This window comes from Papaver somniferum, chromosome 9, assembly GCF_003573695.1.
Source record: "Papaver somniferum cultivar HN1 chromosome 9, ASM357369v1, whole genome shotgun sequence".
NCBI classification, from domain to species: Eukaryota; Viridiplantae; Streptophyta; class Magnoliopsida; order Ranunculales; family Papaveraceae; genus Papaver; species Papaver somniferum.
This window is the reverse complement of record NC_039366.1, coordinates 44,261,505-44,285,417: the sequence shown is the minus strand read 5'-3', so window position 1 is coordinate 44,285,417 and position 23,913 is coordinate 44,261,505. Positions and strand designations below refer to the sequence as shown.

Here is a 23,913-nt window from a genome sequence, read left to right as displayed (position 1 = left end):
TGTCGTTTATAGGATGTATATGTGACGGTCAAGAACGACAGTTTTTATTGGTTTATTGTTCTTCAGCTTCTCCTTCTCTGCAGCAGCAGAGAAATCTGCTCTGCAGCTTATTATTCTTCTCTGTAGACTCTCCCAACTCTCGATCTTCACGTCTATGTTTAGTATTTATAGGTACTCTGGAGAAATCCAACTTTCCTCCATCGACTGCACGGCTCAAACCAACACCAACTGCTCATCTTCATCAACACCACAGACTCCTTCATCACGAGTTGTCGACATGCATCGGCAATAACTTCCCTTTCCTTGACCTTCTTATTTCGCTCAATAACAAACCAGCACCAACACCTCTTCCATTCCTTCAGAACTTTCCTCCACCGATTGAGTACACAGCTCTGTAGTATTCCCTTAACTTCATTATCGAACACCATCGAGGCCATATAAGCTAGCACTCATGTTCATCCCCTTTCGAATCTCACTGAGAAACCTCAGTTTCATTTCATTGTTGCATGTCTCTCAATGGAACTCAACCCAACTCAACCCCAATCAATCATACCACGACAAAACAGCACAACCAACACACATTACCCGCTCAACAGCTGTTCATAAATTGGAAGAAAATTCCTGAAAAAGAAAAGTAAAAAGTTAACCACTCCCCCACACTTCAACATTACATGTCCTCAATGTAATTGAGTCATCCAACGTAAAAATTAAGATGGAAAATTCATTATATACGAAAATAAACAAATAAAAATAAAACAAGAAAATCGAATTACCTACTGGAATATATATAAAGGATCCCCATACACTAATAACCTGAAAATTTGGGAATCAACCCAAAATACAGTATTTATAAACGACAGCTTCACAATTATGTTATGAAAATGTGGGGACACTGAAACTGTCAGAAATAGAGGATTACCCCCAAACCTAGTTTTTACAACACAAGGAAGTGTGTAAGGAACATAATATGGGGATACTATTGGCACTGGGAAATTGTCAATTGGCTCATGCGCGGTATCAGAAATAGGCAAGTCCTCTGCATATTTGGATGTGAAGTGATCCAACAAAACCTTAGAAGCACACAATTCTAACCCTAAATTAGGTAACTTTTGGAAGTCTAGGGGTCTAGAAACAACCTCTAAGTCGAGCGAATATTGTGAGATAGATTCATCTATAGTATTAGGCAAATCATCCACACAATCATCTACATGGTCATCTATATGTTCTGTCTGGGACAAAGAGAAACTACAAGAATGATCAGCATCAGCATATAATCTTTGGCATTCCAGAATTCTCAACCTTTGTTCCAAACTAGGTGGTGTGTGTTTGTAATACTTCTCATATATCATTTGAGGTGATTCTTCACTTACCATTTGTGGAGAAAAAACTCCATATCGTTTCCTATGCATATATTCACCAAGCGTCATCTCAGATGAGGTTGCCTGATAATTTGCATTTCTACGCTTATATTCTGCCAGTGTCATCTTCAGTGATGTCTCCTGAGAAAGAGTCATCATCCTCAAAAAGTACCTGAAACAAAATGCTAAAACAGAAAACAAGTCAAGAAAAATAAATCCTAAAAATAAAAATAATGTACAAAAATAAAAATAAATGAATATAAAAACCTAACTATTTACAAAATCAAAAAAATACTAATTACAATATTCCTCAGTCGCTCCTTGGCAGCGGCGCCAAAAATTGATCGAATTTTAGATAGTGGTAAGAAGGTTGTCGTTCACTCAGACTTGATGAAATTGAATTTTAGATTTAAATTATAAAACTAGCAAATAAATACAAAAATAATAACAATGTTTCGAGAGGTACTAGGACTAGGATTCCACCAAATATTCAAATCCATGCGATTCACCTATTTATTCTAAACCATTATAGCTCATTCAATAAGAATTTTGATTCTATTTCTTGGCTAAGGTAGATTCTTAAAATATTAGTTGTAAATCTTAAGCATGGCATATCAAAAGAATTAATCCTATACATAAATCATCAAACGAAATGACAATTAATTAAGAAAAATCTTTTTCTAATTTTAATTTAATGAAAATAGTCATATAAATAATTAAATGAATTTACCACATGACGAATTTTGGTTTCCTCCGTCGTCCCAGAGAAAGGTTTAGCTCCACATAGTGAAAAACACGCTCAAAATATATTTTTATAGCTCAAATGGTGTTTACAAAGAAGAAAAGGGAGGAAAATAATATAAACCAGGAGTTTGCAACGATTAACGGTCGTTACAAATCACTGTTACAACTGTTGCGAAGAACTATTGTTATATGGTGTCGCAGAAGAGCTGTCGTTTATAGGATGTATATGTGACGGTCAAGAACGACAGTTTTTATTGGTTTATTGTTCTTCAGCTTCTCCTTCTCTGCAGCAGCAGAGAAATCTGCTCTGCAGCTTATTATTCTTCTCTGTAGACTCTCCCAACTCTCGATCTTCACGTCTATGTTTAGTATTTATAGGTACTCTGGAGAAATCCAACTTTCCTCCATCGACTGCACGGCTCAAACCAACACCAACTGCTCATCTTCATCAACACCACAGACTCCTTCATCACGAGTTGTCGACATGCATCGGCAATAACTTCCCTTTCCTTGACCTTCTTATTTCGCTCAATAACAAACCAGCACCAACACCTCTTCCATTCCTTCAGAACTTTCCTCCACCGATTGAGTACACAGCTCTGTAGTATTCCCTTAACTTCATTATCGAACACCATCGAGGCCATATAAGCTAGCACTCATGTTCATCCCCTTTCGAATCTCACTGAGAAACCTCAGTTTCATTTCATTGTTGCCTGTCTCTCAATGGAACTCCAACCAACTCAACCCCAATCAATCATACCACAACAAAACAGCACAACCAACACACATTACCCGAATTTCAATCCAAATCATCTCCAAATTCATGTGCTAACAATCACGAAAACTACACTGATGATTTCCGCCGGCATGCAACTTCATTTCCTTCCAATCTCCGGCTTCCATTCTCTCTGGCTATCCCCATCGGTAATACAGCTCTACAAGTATAACTCCAACTAACAGATTGTGAGAGAAAACTAGAGAGAATATGAACATCAGCTGCTTCGAAAATAAAGAGTAAAAACTCTTTGGTTGGATGAAAACTGAGTTGATGCTTCAGAATGTGCCCCTAATGTAGTCGAGAGTCTGCCACGTCCACTTTCTCTTAACTCCTGATGGGCTTGAATAATTAACGTGGGAGCCTACAGTTAATTGCTTAACTCTTCACATGATGTGGCTTTGGTGGTGCTGACATATGAATGGTTAGCTTGGCATCCAGCATAAAATACGCTCTCTTTCCGGTGCCATGAGGTGCTTTAGTCATTTTTGTTGCAAATGCTCTTTTGTCTTCCAATTTAGGCGTTTATCTTCGGGATGATGGAATTTACTTGTACTTTCTACAAAAGTACTAAAATAATGTTATTAGCCAAATTACCGAGTCCTAGCTAATATAAATATGGGTACAAAATGTATCATTTACGTGCTTATCAACACCCCCACACTTATATTTTGCTAGTCCACGAGCAAAACAAAGAATTGACCCGCTACATAGCCGGTCTTATCATAAGGAGAGAGTTAGACCCGCTACACAACTGGTCATAAAATGAAATTTTGGAATATCATACTAAGACCCGCTACACAGTTGGTCGTAAAAAAATACCATACAAAAGACCCGCTCAACAGCTGGTCATAAATTGGAAGAAAATTCCTGAAAAAGAAAAGTAAAAAGTTAACCACTCCCCCACACTTAAACATTACATTGTCCTCAATGTAATTGAGTCATCCAACGTAAAAATTAAGGTGGGAAATCCTAAAATGCAAATAAAAATAAAAGATAGAGTAAAGGGAACAAATCTGATGGGTTGACTCCCATGAAGCGAAAGGTATTTGTTTCCCTACTTTTGCCAGCAAAGAATCTCAACAAGGTGTTGATACACCAATGTAAGCTGCAAGGAATATATATAAAGTCTGAAAAGTTGGAGATCAATCCAACAACTCTGGTCAGCTGCGAATATGAACCTGCAAACAGTATAAACTTCCAAAAAGATGTGTAAATCCATTCCCAATAGAAAACAGTCCTTAGTCGAGATAAATAAATCACTCACATGGACAACAAACATAAAATGTATCTTATTTTCTTTCGAGAAGCACACTCTATATCAGGTTCTAAATTAGCTGAAATACATCTGGTCGACACATTTTCTTCACTAGAAATCATAGGAAGCAATGTATTGACAATGCAAAAAGGTACCGGGTTATCAAACTCAACACAATGGTTTAAACTTGTATCTGATGGTTTAGGTTTAGCAAAATCAGCAACTCCTAAATCCGGTTCTAAGTCCGCGGAAATAACTTCCGTTGTGGAGTTACCTTGATTATCTATTGGAGGTCGCAATGCATTGATAGTATCAATAATCATAGGGTCATCGGAATCAGAAAAGTGGGCTAAACAAACAGATAAAGGCTCAAAATCATCGACACAAGTTATCTGACCAATATCAATATGTTCAACATTCACATCAGCATTCAGAAAATCACTATTACTAGATGGATCAGTAAAACAAGAGAGCAATGGAGCAACAATATCATGCATAATCGCCTCATCACTATCTGCAACTAAGTGACTTATAGGAAACTTATTATTTGAATGATTAGAAAATATCTCATTATGCGCGTCTACTGTCTCCAAGTCATCAGACTCAACAATAGCATATTCTGTATAAATATGTTCTTCTATATCATCATTATCTGAATAAATGGCGTCTCTAACACAACTTTCGTCCTTTTGAATAGACAAATAATCAGTTAAATGATCATGTGTTGAGTAAGATACAATAGATTCAGGTATTATATCGGTATCATAATTCCTAAAATCACTTCTAGTGTCAAGTTCATTTTCACCCCTCATGGTATTGGGGTTGATACTCATCTAAATAACCACCCATAGTGAAATTACGTGGATTACAAGTTCCATACCTGAGACGATTATAAGCAAGAAATTCCTTATATTGTGACACATACATGTATTCACCAAGCGTCATACACGACGTCTCTCGCAAAGCACTCATCGTTCTCAAAAAGGCTCTTGAAATAAAATTCTGAAGTACAAAAGGAAAAATAAATCCTAAAAATAAAAATCTTGTACAAAAATAAAAATAAATAAAATAAAAACCTAACTATTTACAAAATCAAAAATACTAATTACAATATTCCTCAACCGCTCCCCGGCAACGGCGCCAAAAATTGATAGGATTTCGGAAAACCCTATATGTAATAACCGCAATCACACGGTGTCTAACTAGTAGACAGAGGCAAGTACGGGTCGAACCCACAGGGAGCGGCGGAAATACTGTAACCAATATTCTTAATCGACTAACCAATAAAATATGTTTTTGATATTTTTATCATTGTGAAAACAAAGAAAATAAATTAAACTAATAAAATAAAATCAAAAGGGAAACTTGGTAACCAGGATTTATAGTATCCACCACAACTTCTATTCAATTACTGAAATGAAACATAATCTATGAATTATCGATCATCTGTTCTATCGACATCACCTATTAAAAGTATTAGCGTCGCAAATATCACTGGTATAGCCTAAGCATGGCACATCAAAAGAATAAATCCAAGCATGAACCATCAAATTGCATCAACAAGAAATTTATACGAAATTAAAATATTGATTCACAACTATTATATGGCTCTTCTAAGCATAACCCATCAAAGATATTAACCCAAGCATGGAATTATTAAATAATGAGACAAAAATATATCATGAACCTAATGATTACGCACAAAGGTTTACAAAATCGGTGAAGCAACAACTCATTTCATCATTAAATCAATATATAAAATCATGGAATTAATTTATTCAAATCATAATAGTCTTTTGCTAAATATTATGCAATTGAAAATAGCCTAAAACTTCATGTGGTTTCAACATAAACCCTAGTTACGATAAAACTAGCAAGACATGATCATGGGTTTCTCAAAACCCATCAAAAATAATACAAAAGAGAAAAGATTAAACCAATATTGTCTTCTTCGTCTCTTGTTCTTATGCTCACTTCAGCGGCCGCCTCCGTCTCTATCTATCACTAACAGAGAAAACCCTCAAGCTTCTTCCGTCCGCCGGCCTCCGGTTGCGGCTCCCCCCTCTTCGGCTCCGTATCCTTTTCTTCTTATAGTCTTTGCAAACGAATCTGACGAAGACCTAATAAAATGCCTAGGCCCAGTCCAATATCGCACTGATTTCCCAAACTTTGGTCACCATATACCACTTTCCATATTCAGTCCGCAGCAAACCAGCATCATCATCCGACCAACATCAACGGCTCTTTCCACTTCGTTTCCCAATTACTCCATCAATTCAACACCACTGATTGCAATCAGCTCCGATAACCACTATCTCCTGGCTTGTATTTGCTCTTTGGACCGAGATCAGAGAAGCTCCATCATCTCCTTCCAAAACTCGTGAACCACTATGCCAATTCTCCCACTGGTTGCCTTGTCCGTGCATTCTTCTTTACTGCCATTATCCTCATTACGCATTCAAATCAATCAACAAACATAACCCTTGATTATCTCCGTTCACAGCTCCTCTTATTTCTTAATTACGCATTTGACTACAGCGTGTGACTAAGCCAATAGACACCACCACCAGTCGAGGCCAAGAATGGGTAAAAACCCATTGATATTGCTCCTCTGCACATGAAATTAAAGCACCAACTGGGTACTTCGTTTTACTAGCAATTAGAATCACAGCTTGATCATCTCCGTTCCCGACTGAAATATTCGAGTATTGGTACCATCTTCCTCTTGGCAAAAGACCATCAATCACCGCCTGCATTGCTCACTGATAACCATCTCGAACTTTGCAAAGCACTAACAACTACTCCATAGAAGCTTGGTCGACTATATCTCCCTTGACCTTCTTTGACAGAAACCAATTTCCTCCATCGACTGCACGGCTCAAACCAACACCAACTGCTCATCTTCATCAACACCACAGAGTCCTTCATCACGAGCTGTCGACATGCATCGACAATAACTTCCCGCTCTCTGACCTTCTTATTTCGCTCAATAACAAACCAACACCTCTTCTATTCCTTCAGAACTTTCCTCAACCGATTAAGTACACAGCTCTGTAGTATGCCCTTAACTTCATTATCGAACACCACCGAGGCCATATAAGCTAGCACTCATGTTCATCCCCTTTCGAATCTCAGTGAGAAACCTCAGTTTCATTTCATTGTTGCCTGTCTCTCAATGGAACTCCAACCAACTCAACCCCAATCAATCATACCACAACAAAACAGCACAACCAACACACATTACCCGAATTTCAATCCGAATCATCTCCAAATTCATGTGCTAACAATCACGAAAACTGCACTGATGATTTCCGCCGACATGTAACTTCATTTCCTTCCAATCTCCGGCTTCCATTCTCTCTGGCTATCCCCATCGGTAATACAGCTCTACCAGTATAGCTCCAACTAACAGATTGTGAGAGAAAACTAGAGAGAATATGAACAACAGCTACTTCGAAAATAAAGAGTAAAAACTCTTTGGTTGGATGAAAACTGAGTTGATGCTTCAGAATGTGCCCCTGATGTAGTCGAGAGTCTGCCACGTCCACTTTCTCTTAACTCCTGATGGGCTTGAATAATTAACGTGGGAGCCTACAGTTAATTGCTCAACTCTTCACATGATGTGGCTTTGGTGGTGCTCACATATGAATGGTTAGCTTGGCATCCAGCATAAAATACGCTCTCTTTCGGGTGCCATGAGGTGCTTTAGTCATTTTTGTTGCAAATGCTCTTTTGTCTTCCAATTTAGCCGTTTATCCTGTGGACGATGGAATTCACTTGTATTTTCTACAAAAGCACTAAAATAATGTTATTAACCAAATTATCGAGTCCTAGCTAATATAAATATGGGTACAAAATGTAGCACTTACGTGCTTATCAATTTTGAGAATATTTTTGGTTATGGAAATTCATTGGTGTCCAAACTACCTTGGTCTATAAATAGTGAAGTTTGTTCTTCTTACAAACTTATCCTGAGGCAGGCACTTCATTTTCTAGTCACTGATGTAGTCGACGAATAGTACTACTCGTACTACTATCTTGGAGAGGAGAATAACCTAATTAGGCGAAATCTCTTATGTCTGCTAGTTTAAAGACTTCTTTGGGATCAAGAAGCGTCTGCTAGTACCGCTGGTGGGAAACTAAGATTGCATTGTTATTTTAGTTTTTGATTTGATTGACTAACAGTTATCAACTCTTGATTGCATCTAGTTTGATTATTCTTTAAGAACCTTCTCTTCTGACTTGAGGTCACTCATACTAGATCAAGGGATTAACGGTAGTTCAGATCTATCTTTAGATCTGACATTTATTTGTGATCATCCACTATTAACAGACTCTGTTTTGTGCTTGATCAATCATAAGTTGGAATCAAGTTTGGTTGTGCAGGTGTAGAAGAAGACATTGAAGATTTGAACACAAGAAGAATTCTTATTGGTTTCATATCTTTGTGATTTGCTTCGTGCACAAACTTAATCATCTGGAATCCGACTATTGATAGACACATTTATGTGTCTGAATTGTTCACCATTTTCTATATTGTGAGTGCTCATTTTTGTACTTATTATGGTGTTTTATGTGTGTAGGTATTTTTGGAAAAGAAACATCATTAGAGAAATCGACTCCAAAATTGTTAAAGGCACCCTGACTTTGGATAAGGGCACCCAGAATTGTGTTTAAAACGCCCTAGAAATCTTGTAAAAAAATACCCAAGGAATTTGCTAAAAAACATAATTACTAAGGGGAACCCAAATTACTTTCGCCACCCCCAGCAGTTGGTTAAGGGGTAACCTTCTTCAACCTTTTCAAATCAAAATTTGGCGGGGAAAATGGATTTTGAAGAAACAGATTTAGGGTTCAATTTTTGAGGGTCTTTTACGGAGATTAAATCGCTAGAATTCATGGGGAAGGTTTGATTCGTCAAGATAGGGATGATATAAGCTTTAAAATTAGTTAACTTTGGATGGATAATCAAAAACAAATTGTTGCAGTCACCGGAAAAATTAGGGTCCAATATTTGGAGTTGTTAGAGGGAGACTTGATCGATCAAATTAATTGGGTTTGTTCTTGATGGTTAGACAGGACTGGCAATGGTCTCAGATTCGTTTAGAATGGGTTGGATAATCACCAATTGAACAAATATAAGTCTCAGGCTTACTTTGCCCTGAAAAGTTTTGTATGGATTCTAGAATGGATTTGATGCGACTTAATCACTGGAATTGATTGGTTTGGTCATGTTTGACTAAAACAGGGATGATATATGAGTTATAATCGAGAAAATTAGGCTAGTTGATCATGTGGAAGAAACAGGGAGTCTCGGGTTTTTCTCACTTCTTCTCGAGATTTCCTGTGTATGGCATGAGTCTGGATGGAGAAGGACACAATTTATAAGGTGTTGGGAACGAACTAGAGTGTGCCAGCTGAAGAATAACACGTGAAAGAGCTAAAAATGAGAAATCCCATAACTTTTTGGAGAGAAAATATCTTCTTTACTGTCGAAGATTTGGAGTAATTACAGCGAGATTCGAAGGCCCCGTTGGGTATATAAAGAGAGTTGGGATACCAAAAAAGGGAGACGGGGAGTTTGGAGAGATAATAAAGGCTCATAATCAAGAGTTTCAGAAAAATGTTGCTGCTGTTAATCAAGAACACGAAGAACAAAAATCAGTCCAAGTCAGTCGCATATTCGGTCGTTTAATCAACGATAGTTCTGTAAGTTTCAATTGACTTAGAATTCTTGTGACTGTAATGCGTTAGTAGCTAACACTTTTAGCCAGAGCTGTCTGAGTCGCTGGAGACTTTAGCAACTAAAAATAGTTGTAAGCAAATTTAATGATTTTCAATACAATGATTAATCAATTGTACTCTATTTTTCGATTCATGAGTAGTTAAATTATTATCTAGAATTTGGAGGAAGTTATTTTTTATATATACTATCAATAGTTTTATTTCTTAGACAATAATTACTCTATTATTTGTGCTATTCATGACTAATAATTTCTCTTATAAAATGTTTTATTTTAATTGTCCTGGACAGTATTTAACTGTTGATCTTTTATAAGTGAATGAGGCTATATTTTTGCGTAACGACGAAAGTCGGATAATTAATTTTAAACGTTTTATTTTCCAAAACATGAGATTGGGTTCAATATGGTATTGAGTATTTTATGAGTAATTGTTTGAGATAATAAATTATTCATTTTACAAACATCAGAAGTAGTGGAATCCAAAACCCTAGATTCATCTCTCCTTGGTAAACCAAAAATAAAATTTAATTCGTTTTTCTTTAGTATTTTACTTTAATTAATCTTAAAACCAAATCTTAGAAAATAGTCAGAGAATCGAACCACTCTTATTTACTACTTGTAAAACTGCAACAGTTTTTGGTGCTGCCGACGCAGACTTGCCTTTAGGTTAGGTTTTATATTTTTAATTTTTAATTTTTAGTATTTTTTATTTTTTTGTTTATTTTATTTTATTTAATTTTCTTTGATTTTACTTGTTTTTTTTAATGTGCAGGTAATTTTCTACATTTATTGTGGAATTGCCTACCAAAAAAGGCAAGTAATAAAACTCAAATATTTTTATTAATTATTTCATTATTTTTTTGGAGTTCAGAATCAATTTATATTTATTTTAGATTTTATTTTCCTATGTATATATTTATTTTATTCTTTAATTGATTTATTTTTTACAAAAACACGTGCACACACCAATTGCATTTTTTTCTCGCCTGACACCGATTCTAGGAAAATATGCGGTTTAGTATGGTGAACCCTCTGGGCATTAACCCCCCGAAACACCACAAACCTCAGCCTTGTACCTATGACCAGTCTTTGATTGTCGGTATATTTTGCTATAGGTAACCCAAGATTACCTGAATTAGTGAACCCCCAGCATTTGCATATGCACGATTTTCTTGTTGAACACTAGTATTCTTGCTTGTGTATGCGCCGTTGGAAACGTGTAGGAGATAGACTTGAAGAGAACCACTTATTTGATTTGAGTCCGACCCGTTACACGGATTTAGGTGGTACATCTGTCTTTGTCCACATGGTTAATGATGATGAGGTCCCGGTAAACGTGAACCTTAGAGATGGGATGAACCCTTCCAGAGTGATACGTGACCCATGGGTAGTTTTACCTTCCACTACTGTCAAATTTGACATTAAACCTGGAAAAATTAGCATGCTTCGAAAATTTTGGGCGATAGAGAATTTGAAAACTCGTATACCCACGTAAGAGACTTTGAAATGATCTGTGACATGATGAGTTACACGAATGTCTCTAAAGATGTGCTTAGGTTGCGTTCGTTTCCTTTCTCCCTAGAAGAGAGAGCTAATGAGTGGTATAATTTAATTCCTTTTAATACAGTCACCACTTGGGATGACCTTGTATAAGCCTTTGTTAAGAAGTTCTACCCACACTATAAGACTGTTGTTGTTCCACAGTCTATTCAAACCTTTAAGCAAAAATTAGGTGAACACCTACACGATTATGTAGAAAGTTTTAATGAATTGTTATACCAATGCACACATCACGGCTTTGATAAAGCCCACGTGGCCAAATTTTATAGGAGGGCCTAGATAGTGAAACCCGAATGAAGGTAGAAACAATGAGTGATGGAGAATTTACCCATCAGGACCCAAGTGTATGTTTTGACGAGTTTGTCGAGCTAGCTGAAAAGACTAGACAATGGGATTCAATGAGGGAGCCCAAATAACTAGGAACCTTATCTATAGGATCAATAGAGTTGATAATGGGTCGTATATCTTTAGGCGTCTAGAGGCCTTAGAGAAGATCCAACCAGACTATGAGTTGTAGCAGTGAGCCCATAACCTATCCGTGTACCATTTGTGGTGATCAAAGTCATATTGGACCTCACTGCCCCATGTTTTACCCTAGTGAAACTACACGTGACCAGGTTAGTGTCCTACATGGTGGTATGAACTCTAAATATGAGGGTCGACCCAAGTTTGACCCATACTTTAATACCTATAACCCTGGTTGGAGACATAACCCAAATTTCTCGTGGTCTAAAGATAACCATCTAGGTGGTCCATATAACAACCCACCACCATGTTTTTCTAGGAACCAAGCTCAAGTCCAAGAACCGAGCCCAGTTGATAAGAAATGTGTCATCTCTAGAGGAAATTCTAACGCTCTTTATTGAACGTAGTGTGATAAACAATGCCGAGGCTACCCAAAATATTAACCTTTTAAGTCAGAGGTTTGATAACTTTGGTCAGAAGTTCGATGAATTTGTCTTGACGAGTCAACGTTACCAACAAAATAATGACCAAGCTATTAGCAACTTAGAGGCTCAAATAAGTCAACTGTCCAACAGGTTAAATGATAGGGAGAATGAGAGATTTCCTAGCCAACCGACTCCAAATCTAAAAGGAGTTAACTAGGTTAATGAATCAGGTAGTTCTAACCACAACGAACATGTCAAAGCAGTTATCACCCTTAGGAGTGGTAAAACTTTAGAGAACTCGGTAGAACCACCTAAGGATAGTAATCCAGCTGAAAAAGAGACTGAAGTTGACCAAACTTCGTTTAAAGATCCCAATGGTCTTGAAAGTGCTACGAGTCCAAGTGAGGATATCCCTAAGATGGTGTACACAACACCTGCATCATTTCCTCAGAGGCTCGCTAAGAAAAAGACTAGTACATATGCTGAAATCCTAGACATCTTTAAGAAAGTTAAGATCAACCTGCCCCTTTTAGATGCAATTAAACATGTACCGGCTATGTCCAAGTTCCTAAAAAAGATGTGCACCGTGAAGAAAGAAATGAGTGTCCATAAAAAGGCATTTTTGACCCAACAAGTTAGTTTCATTATCTCACAAAAGTACCCAGTCAAATTTAAAGATCCTGGGTGTCCTACTGTCACATGTGTCATAGGTAAACAAACGATAGAGAATGCTTTCTTAGATCTTGGGGCTAGTGTGAATCTATTACCGTTCTCGGTATATGAACAACTTGGACTAGGCGAGATGAAACCAACTAGGATAACACTACAACTATACGATAGGTCAGTCAAAATCCTACATGGAATTGTTGAAGACGTTTTGGTTCAGGTAGAAAACTTTATCCATCCAGTTGACTTTGCGATTTTAAACACTCAACTTGTCTCTAGTCAAGACATAAATATCCCAATCATCCTAGGTCGTCCCTTTTTAGCTACTGCGAATGCAATCATACACTACCAAAATGGCCTAGTGGAATTTTCCTTTTGGAATCAGAAAATCTCGGTGAACGTTTTTAAGGCATTACGAGCCCCACCCCGACCCTGACCATGGCGAGTCTATATGAATGCTTGATTCTCTAGTTGAGAATACCTTTACTACTAATAGTGTTAGGTATTCTTTAAAGACCTGCTTGGCCCACTTTGGAGCCTACTATGTTGAGGATAGTCATTTTGAAGAAGTTAATGCGTTGTTAGATTCTGCGCCAGTAATGAATTATGGAAAATGGAAACGTAAAACAGAACCTCTTCCGCCGACCATAGATAAACCCCTCTCATCATCAGTTAAGGAACCCACCTTGAGTTAAAGCCGCTACCAAATACACTGAAATATGTATTTATTGGTAGTGAAAATACTCTTCCTACCATAATTTCCTCTGACTTAGAGCCCGATCAGGAAAGTAGACTAGTTATTGTTCTCCGTGAGCACAAAACTGCAATAGGGTGGACTATAGCATATTTGAAAGGAATCAGTCCTGCTGATTGTGTGTACCACATCCACCTAGAAGAAGGTGTCAAAACCTCAAGAGAAATGCAGAGACGTTTGAATCCTAATATGAAGGAAGTTGTTCGCACAGAAGTGCTCAGGTTACTAGATACGGGTATCATATACCTGCATCTCTGATAGTAAATGGGTCAGTCCTGTCAAGGTTTTCCCAAAGAAGACTGGGATTACAGTAGTTGCGAATGAGAACAATGAATTGATCCCTACTCGTGTTACCACCGGGTGTATAGTATGTATAGACTATTGTAAGCTTACTCGACCCCTAGGAAAGACCACTTTCCTTTACCATTCATCGACCAGATGTTAGAAAGATTGGCTGTCCACAAACATTATTTTTTCCTAGATGGATATTCTGGTTATAACCAAATCCCTATAGCCTCGGATGACCAAAAGAAAACAACCTTCACATGTCCATTTGGTACTTTTTCTTACAGGCGTATGCCTTTCGGGTTGTGTAATGCACCCGCAACATTCCAACGTTGCATGCTAAGTATCTTTTCAGACATGGTTGAGCGATTTCTCAAGGTCTTTATGGGCGATTTTTCGGTTTTTTGATCCTCTTTCGATGAATGCTTGCACCACCTTTCACTAGTCTAGAACATTGTAAAGAAAAAAAATTAGTCCTTAATTGGGAAAAGTGTCATTTTATGGAGAAATCTGGAATAATGTTAGGACATGTAGTGTCCTCTAAGGAAATAGAAGTTTATAAAGTCAAGGTTGGACTAATTTCAAAATTAAGACCACCTAAGAATGTAAATGATGTTAGATATTTCCTTGGCCATGTTGGATTTTATTGTCGTTTCATCAAAGACTTTAACAAGATTGCTAACCCTATCGAACCTACTTGCTAAAGATACTGCATTTGTGTTTGTGAAGCTTGTTTTGAGGCTTTTGAGAAGCTTAAATCATTGTTGACTTTTGCCCCTATCATCCAACCACCTGGTTGGAACCTCCCATTTGAACTCATGTGTGATGCGTCAGATTATGCGGTTGGTGATGTCCTTAGCCAACAACGTGATAAAGCACCTAGTGTAATTTATTATGCTAGTATGACCCTAAACGATGCCCAATTGAACTACACTACTACTGAGAAAGAAATTTTAGCCATCATTTTTCTTTGGAGAAATTTAGATCATATCTCCTAGGGTCTAAGGTCATAGTCTATTCTGATCATGTCGCACTCAAATATCTCCTTTCAAAGAAGGACTCAAAATCTCGGGTGATCAGATGGGTATTGTTATTCCAAGAATTTACTTTAGATATTCGTGATAAGAAAGGGTCTGAAAATGTAGTATCTGACCATTTATCCCGTATCCTTGATAAGACTAGAGATGACGAGAAACCGATCCTTGACACGTTCCCCGATGAATAATTATTTTCTATCTCTTTGTTACCCTGGTTTGTTGGCATTGTCAATTATTTGGTAACTGGTCAAATGCCCGACCATTGGTATAAACATGATAGAGCTAAATTCTTGTTTGAGGTTAAATACTTTTTCTGGGATGATTCGTAGTTATTCAAATATTGCTTTGATCATATCATATGTCGTTGTATACTTGACAACGAAATCTCTAGTGTTCTGACTTTTTGTCATTCTGGAGCTTGTTGATAGACGCATTTATGTATCTATTTTGTTCTCAATGTTCTGTATTGTTAGACTCGATTAAATACTTATTGTTTTATTTTATGTTTTTGTAGATGTTTTTGGAAAAATAAGCTCTTGCGGCGAAATTGGCTCGAAAAGTGGTGTTTTACACCCCAGGATAGAGACTAAAAACACCCCAGAAATGCGCCGGAGGAACCCAGAAAAAATGCTGGAAACACCCCAGAAAATTACTTAAGGCACCCCAAAGGACATGTGTTATTCAGACTCCAGCAACGGATAAGGGGCGTCCACTGGATAAGGGGTGACCTTCTTCACAAATTCAAAAAAAAATATTTTGGCGGGAAAATATTTCTTTTCACAGGCAGATTTTTCGATCGGATTTCGGAGGAGTTTTTGTGCGATTCAATCGCTGAAACTTCATGGGTAGATGTGATATGTCATAGAAAAGCTGGTATGGGTGTTTGTTTCGATCAAATTTGGCTGGATAACTTGGTTTAATCCAAACAGTGAGTTGGAGGATAAACACAAACTTACACGAGTTTAAACGTGCACTGCTCGTGATTGGAAGACTTAATCAATATTCTGGAGCGTGAAGAAGGTATAAAAGGAAAGAAACACAGCTGAGAACGCGTGAAAATCATAAAACAGGGAAGAAAATCTTCCCGAAAATATTTTTTATCACCCGAGTAAAGAGAGGATTATCTCGAGTTATGGAGGATATTTCTTGTGTTGTAGTTGTATAAAAAGGGTCTTGAGGTATCATATAAGGTATGGAGAGTTTGGGAGAGTTTTAGAGCACCAGAAAGTCGAAAAAAATCAAGTTACAGAGCTGCCATTTTTCTGTTGCTGCTGAAGAACACGAAGAACATAAGAGCACACCCTTGTGTCGTTTATGCTACAATGATTGCGACTGTTACAGAACAGTCTTTTGAGCTACAGTTTCAGCGACTGCCGCAGGACAGTCTTATTTGTTACAGTAACAGCCGAGGGTCGTAGTTCTCTGGTTTGTAACAAATATAATTGTTACAAACCCGGTTTTGAATTATATCTCCCTTTTCATCATTTGTAAACCCATCTTTGAGCATAAATGAAATCAACTTTTGAGCGTGTTTCCAACATGATGAGAGGCTAATTTCTCCCACAACCAAGGCAGTGAGGAAGCTGTTTACGCATGAATAATTGGTAATCATTTATTTCCTCTAATTTATAATTTATAATTCACTCAATCACTGCTTTTGCAGAGTTTTTAATTATTTGCAAAAATTTTCTTCATTAGTTGTGATTCAATTAGATAAGTTATGCTTTGGTTAGATAATCTATGCTTAGGGATACAATTAATTTTTGAGAATTTTCGAGATTATTTGTGAATTAAGAAATAAGAGTCTTAAAAGATAATTAGAGTTTTGCATTGTTTACCATAATTTATTCATGTGTAATAGTGAAATCAGTGTCTTGGTTGTTTTCTAATAAGTCAATTTTGTAATAAGTTTTCTTTGTTTTTAAATTTTTATCAAGTCTAAAATTCATTGCCTTCACAAGTCTTAAAACAACCCTTTTATCACTATCTACAACAACTTTGAAAACACATCACTTGTGGGGTCACTTTAGTTCTAAGAAAATAGTTGCGAAGGTTTTGCAATCTGGTCTTTATTGGCCAACTTTGTTTAAGGACTCCCACATATTTTGTCGAAGTTGTGAGAGATGTCAGAAGCTACGGAAGTTGACCCGACGTAGTATGATGCCACTTAGTCCTATACTGATAATAAAAATATTTGATGTGTGGGGTATATATTGTATGGGTCCTTTTGTCAATTCCTATGGAAAATTTTACATCTTATTAACTGTTGACTATGTATCTAAGTGGGTTGAAGCAATAACTACCAAGACAAATGATCGCCACGTTGTGATCAAGTTTGTTAGAGACAATATTTTCTCTCGATTTGGTATGCCTAGAGCAATCATTAGTGATGGAGGTTCCCATTTTTGTAACCGGTCTTTCGAGACGCTCATGAAGAAATACTCCATTACTCATAAGGTTTCTAAACCTTACCACCCACAAACTTGTGGCCAAGTAGAAGTGTCTAATAGGAAGATTAAACAGATTTTAGAGAAGACCGTAAACCCTGCCCGAAAGGATTGGTCTTTGGTCTTAGTAGAAGCTTTGTGAAATTACCGAACCGCTTTTAAGACTCCACTAGGGATGTCTCTGTACATACTTGTCTTCGATAAAACCTGCCACTTGCATGTAGAATTAGAACACCGAGCTTATTGGGCCATTAAACAACAAAACTTTGACCTATCTACAGTTGGTGATCAACGTAGATTGCAACTCAATGAATTAGAATAAATTCGTAATGATTCTTACCATAGTGTAAAAATTTACAAGGAGAAAACCAAAATTTTTCATGATAAATAGATTTAGGGCTGCACATGGGATGGGACGGTACGGATTTTTGCCTAGCTCAGTTAGGGATGCACAGGAACCGTCCCGTCCATGGAACCGTCCTGGAACCGCAGGAACCGTACCGGTACCGTCCCGGTACCGTCCCGGAACCACGGTCAGATGGGACAGGTACAAGTACCAAAACTGGTACCGTACCTAGAGTAGGTATGAGTAACGGTTCTATGATATTCCCGTCCCGTCCGTAGTACCGAGGATCTCTATCCGTTGAAATTAGGATTAAATCTTAGCCCTTGATAGTAGGGGTTATACCCTTTCTCTATCGTATTCTTCTCATTTCAGGTTTTCATTTTCCTTGATGAACATACTTTTCATCTTTTCATTAAAAATATTTTCGGCATTTGCATCACCATCTTCGTTGTTGTTCAAAGTTGGTAACTGATTTTTATTTTTTCCTAAGTTGAAGTTGATCTGCTCCGAAGGCTTGCAAACATGGGTTGTATCCACCTTGTCCTAAAGCGATCAAGAATAGAGACAAAAACAGAGGAAAAGAGGACCATGGACTTGAACTATTCTTTTCATGGTTCTGAGTACTCTTAGCCATCCATTCCCGTACCAGCGTTGTTAATGTCAATGCCATCAGTCCCTTAAATTAACACAATTATGATTAGCCAAAAAAAATGTATCATCAATCAGCTTTCTCAAAATTATACAAGGTGTTGAATGCGACAACTAAATACTTACAGAAACATAAACAATAGAAGAGGAAAAAATGGTAGAATATCTATCCAAATATGAGTCTGCAAGAAATGCTCCCGTAACAAGAATGAAATTCCAGCCCAACTGTTGCCTGATTTTGCCGCTGTTGAATTGCTCATCTTCATCACCTCCGTCAAAATATTGCTTTTTTTATTTTGTTACATATGCTACGGGTAAAAAGCCGGTCCCATCCCGTCCAGTACCGAGTTAAACAGGTACAGGTACAAGTACAAGTTACAGGTAACGGCCATAGGGAGGTACAAGTACTGAGCTAGGAAAAAACCCATACCATCCCGTCCCATGTGCAGCCCTAAGCTCAGTACATGTACCTCCCTATGGCCGGTACCTGTAACTTGTACTTGTACCTGTACTTGTGTAGTATGGGACGGGATGGAAGTTGTACATGTTTAACTCGGTACGGGACGGGTCCGATTTTTTACCCGTAGCATATGTAACAGAAAAAAAAAGAAGCAATATTTTAACGGAAGTGATGAAGATAAGCAATTCAACAGCGGCAAAATCAGGCAACAGTTGGCTGGAATTTCATTCTTGTTACCATTGTTGGGAGCATTTCTTGCAGACTCCTATTTGGATAGATATTCTACCATTTTTTCCTCTTCTATTGTTTATGTTTCTGTAAGTATTTAGTTGCCGCATTCAACACCTTGTATAATTTTGAGAAAGCTGATTGATGATACATTTTTTTTGGCTAATCATAATTGTGTTAATTTAAGGGACTGATGGCATTGACATTAACAACGCTGGTACGGGAATGGATGGCTAAGAGTACTCAGAACTATGAAAAGAATAGTTCAAGTCCATGGTCCTCTTTTCCTCTGTTTTTGTCTCTATTCTTGATCGCTTTAGGACAAGGTGGATACAACCCATGTTTGCAAGCCTTCGGAGCAGATCAACTTCAACTTAGGAAAAATAAAAATCAGTTACTAACTTTGAACAACAACGAAGATGGTGATGCAAATGACTGAAAATATTTTTAATGAAAAGATGAAAAGTATGTTCATTAAGGAAAATGAAAACCTGAAATGACGAAGAATACGATAGAGAAAGGGTATAACCCCTACTATCAAGGGCTAAGATTTAACCCTAATTTCAACGGATAGAGATCCTCGGTACTACGAGACGGGACGGGAATATCATAGAACCGTTACTCGTACCTACTCTAGGTACGGTACCAGTTTTGGTACTTGTACCTGTCCCATCTGACCGCGGTTCCGGGACGATACCGGTACGGTTCCTGCGGTTCTGGGACGGTTCCATGGGACGGGACGGTTCCTGTGCAGCCCTAAATAGATTGTTCGAAAAACATTTGAACCAGGTCAAAAAGTCCTCATTTACAATTCTCATTTACATCTTTTCCCTGGTAAATTAAGATCTCGGTGGTCTGGACCATACTTTGTCAAAATTGTTTTTCCTCATGGGACAGTTGAAGTTGAAAATCCGAAGAATGGATAAACTTTCAAGGTTAATGGCCAACGGTTGAAACCTTTTTTGGAATTACCCAATCATGCAATAAAAGAATCAGAACTACAGGATCCTGTCTACCAGAACTAATGTTATCAAGTATAGACGTATGGCTAAAGATACTAAACTTAGCGCTTTATGGGAGGCAACCCATACATAGTGATAATAAGGTCCATCTGGAGGATCCTCCTCTTGTTGTACATTAGTGAAATTTTATATATAGTTTTCTTTCTTGATCCCCATGGAAGGATTGCTTCGCCCAGGTAATATCTTAATGACTTCTCTCTTTACTTATTCCTCTTGTTACTTATATTTTTGGTATTGCACTTTAATTTGAAACATTGAGGACAATGTTATATTTAAGTTTGGGGGTAAGGAAATTTTTTTTACTTAGTTTTCAATTTAAAAAAATTAAAATTAAAATAATAATCAGCCCCACTAATGTAGGCTCGCCGGTAGGCTAGCACGACAACCTGTTCAACTAATGTAGTAGCACAATGTTGGAGCTTAGCTTGTGGGGCTTCCAACTAGTTTCTTGTAATAATACTCTTTATCCAATAATATTTTAATAAAAATAAATAAATAATAATAATAATAATAAAACTGAAGGCCCAACATCATTGGAGACACCTTGATGGTTTCAAAGGCTCTCAACATCGAGTTTGTAGGCCCAACACTTGGACTTCATCTCAATGTCACCAAAACTGAAGTTTTTTGGCCTAATATTGACAGTCGCAGCTTGCAGATGGGTGTTTTTCCTGCGAACATTTGCAGGCCAACAAAGGGAGTCAAACTGCTTGGTGGTCCAGTTAGTCTTGATCAAGAGTTCTGCAATAAATTAGTGATGGATCGTGTTCAGCGTACATTCTGTTTAATGGACGCCATTCAAAAACTTGAAGATCCCCAGATTGAACTATTGCTCCTCTGTAATTGCTTCGGGGTTTCTCGTTTATACTTCACCATGCGTACCACAACACCAACATCTTTAAATCAGGCTGAAGGTACTTTTGACAGATACTTATTCCAGTTCTTGCAGCGTTTAATCACCGGAGATGGACCTGGTTTCGGTCCATTGCAACAACGTCTTGCCTCCTTTCCTATCAAAGATGGAGGCTTAGGTATCTACACCATGTAGGATACTAAACACTACTGCTACTTGGCTTCTTATATGCAAACTCAGTTGCTACAAGATACAATTTTGCACAACTCCAATATCAGTGGTCGGAGCCTCAGCTTTCAACATGCGTTAGTTTCCTACATACAGGTTTGTAGCATGAACTCTTGTACACCTTGCATTGACGACGCTGCCCCCTTTTCAATGAGATTTCTGGCGGTCTGATACTTCGATATGGTAAAGAAGGACATGTTTACTCGATACCACATGTCTCAACATGACAGAATCCTATGACAGTGCAACAAGATCCAGCATGCTCAAGACTATTTGCTAGCTGTCCCTGTAGATGGGTTCAACCAAAATATTGGGCCTCGTCAATTTCGTTCTGTCCTTTGTTACAGTCTAGGTATCCCCATTTTCGTAGAAGGCATCCCCTGTCCTTGTTGCGATAAATAGATGGATGTCTATAGGGATCATGCCTTACATTTCTCACATGATGTTGGTCTAAAATTTCGACATGATCTCGTTTGAGATACGCTAGCTGATATGTGCTTTCGTGCAGGAATACCGGTGAGAAAAAAAATCGCTTTATGTTTCCTTGCGCACGATGGTGGGGAACTTAGGCCAGCAAATATTTTGGTATATAATTGGTATAATGGTCTTGATGTGTGCTTCGATGTTACTGTGGTTTCACCTTTTACAGGTGGTGGTTTACATGCATTTCCACCAAGGCTTGCGGAGTCCAATGTTGTAGCTCGAAAATGCACCAAGTATTTTGATAAATGCATGTCTCATGGATATGATTTCGCCATCTTAGCATTTCAACGTTGGGTGAACTTGGAGATGACATTATAGACTTTTTGAAGAGAATGAAGTACTATATTGCTAGCCATGACACTAACGTCAAATAGGAAATTTCCCTTTCCATAGAATAAGATTAGTCATTCAAAATGGGGTCGGTGCCCATCTAGTGGCTAGACTTCCGGTAAACTTCTTGTAAATAAAAAAAATAAATAAAAAATAAATGAGCAAATGTATAATTACAATAATAAAATAAAACTCCGGAGCCTAGAAATTTGTGTCAATTCAGGATGATACTAACCAGTCTAAGTGGATGGAAACATCTTGGTTGTAGGATTCGAGGAACCCAATAACAAAGTTTATTCATAAAAAGACAGAGTTCAGGTGTTAGAATGGAATCATCATATTACGTTATGTTTTAATTTTAATTTTGCAAACTTTTACGTTTTTCTAAGTGATTTGGTGGGGCACATGCATGGCATTGTTACGACTGCCGGGATGGAGTAGAGTGATTGAGTTACTAAAAAATAATAATAATAAGACCAGATCAATAAGACCAAACGGAATAATTAAAAAAATAATTAACACTTGGATAGCAATATGTGTGTGTTCCTCCCTGTCTCCATCGCCTAAACAAGCGTGGAATGCAGGGTCAATGGGAATTACCATGTAATCTGCTGATGATCGATGTCCTATGCGTCGGAAATAATTTCATTTTTTCACTTCAGCTAAATATAAATGAAGTACGTGGTAAGAAAGAGTTTGTTCCACGGGAAGCTTTCGTCGTTATGCAATTTCAGTTTCCTTAATAACCAAGGGGGGATTTTTTTTTTATCAAAGCAATAAAAACTAAATATAAAGCAATGTAAATAATTGGAAGTAATCAATAAGAGAAAGATATTGGTCAAGGGATTGTATCATTCACAAACATGTATTTTTATCAACGATTAGAATTAATAATTTAATCTCTCTTTTATTAAAAGTCCTAGGATATCTTGATCGCAAGAATATCCCGCTAATTTCCTGATTTCATCACAAACGCATTGAAATATGCATATATGAATTTTACTTAGAAAGCAACCTAAAGTGTAAATGCACAATTAGATTTAACTACCCAAGATCATTAAGTTTTATGAAATAAGACTAATCAATGTAAACGAATGTGTAAAAGCACTAACCTGTTTTAACAAAGGTTATGATTCATATGTGATTATAAAGATGTATCAATACAAGTAATAACCACACTACGGTACTTACAATCAGGAATTGACAACTTTTACGTATTGAAAATCCTAATCTAGCAATAGAGATGAATGCAAATCTAATTGATTCAGGACTCAACCAAGCAAGCAATAAAATTATATGACAATATAAAAATGAATTATAAGCAACAAAGTTGAGAAAAAACTAATTCATTGAAGAAATACCATGTTGTGAAATCAACTTAACCCTTAACCAGTAATGGGAGTTTAGCTACTCATAGCTATGGAGTTCATCATCATATTATTAAAGTAAAGAAGATGGAACACAAAGCAAACCCTACTATCCGTCTCTTTCCAAAAGCTCCAAGTAGAATCGAATACGTGATCCAAAAGTGTAGAAATCTTCCCCTTTATCTCTCTTCTTAGGTCTTGTCTTCAAAAGTCCAATAGATAGAAGTCCTCAAAGGCCATGTGTGAAAATAACCCAAGTAGAAATTATGACCAAAAAGTGTCACCGGAAACCAAGAAAAGTGACCGGAAGTTGGCCGGAAAAGTCACTGGCAAACCACCTCAGGTGACTGGTCAAATTAACGGTCAACTATCAAAGTTGACAAATGACTAACAATCAAAGTCTGAATCAAGGGAGTCAGAATCAGCAGCT

The 23,913-nt window shown here is 37.4% G+C and overlaps 1 protein-coding gene across 1 annotated transcript; it reads left to right on the top strand.

Moving 5' to 3' along the window:
- Nucleotides 1-11,945: 11,945 nt before the first annotated feature.
- On the top strand, nt 11,946-13,690 carry LOC113311893. The gene is made up of 3 exons (XM_026560683.1): nt 11,946-12,213; nt 12,560-13,215; nt 13,511-13,690. Exons 1-3 carry the CDS (start codon nt 11,946-11,948, stop codon nt 13,688-13,690), a joined length of 1,104 nt encoding a protein of 367 aa, XP_026416468.1.
- Nucleotides 13,691-23,913: the final 10,223 nt, after the last annotated feature.

Coding starts and splice junctions, on each gene's coding strand:
- LOC113311893 (XM_026560683.1), top strand. CDS start 11,946: ATGAGTTGTAGCAGTGAGCCCATAACCTATCCGTGTACCATTTGTGGT. Junction 12,214..12,559: donor ATATAACAACCCACCACCAT/GTTTTTCTAGGA, acceptor TTAATGAATCAG/GTAGTTCTAACCACAACGAA. Junction 13,216..13,510: donor TTGAAGACGTTTTGGTTCAG/GTAGAAAACTTT, acceptor TATTCTTTAAAG/ACCTGCTTGGCCCACTTTGG.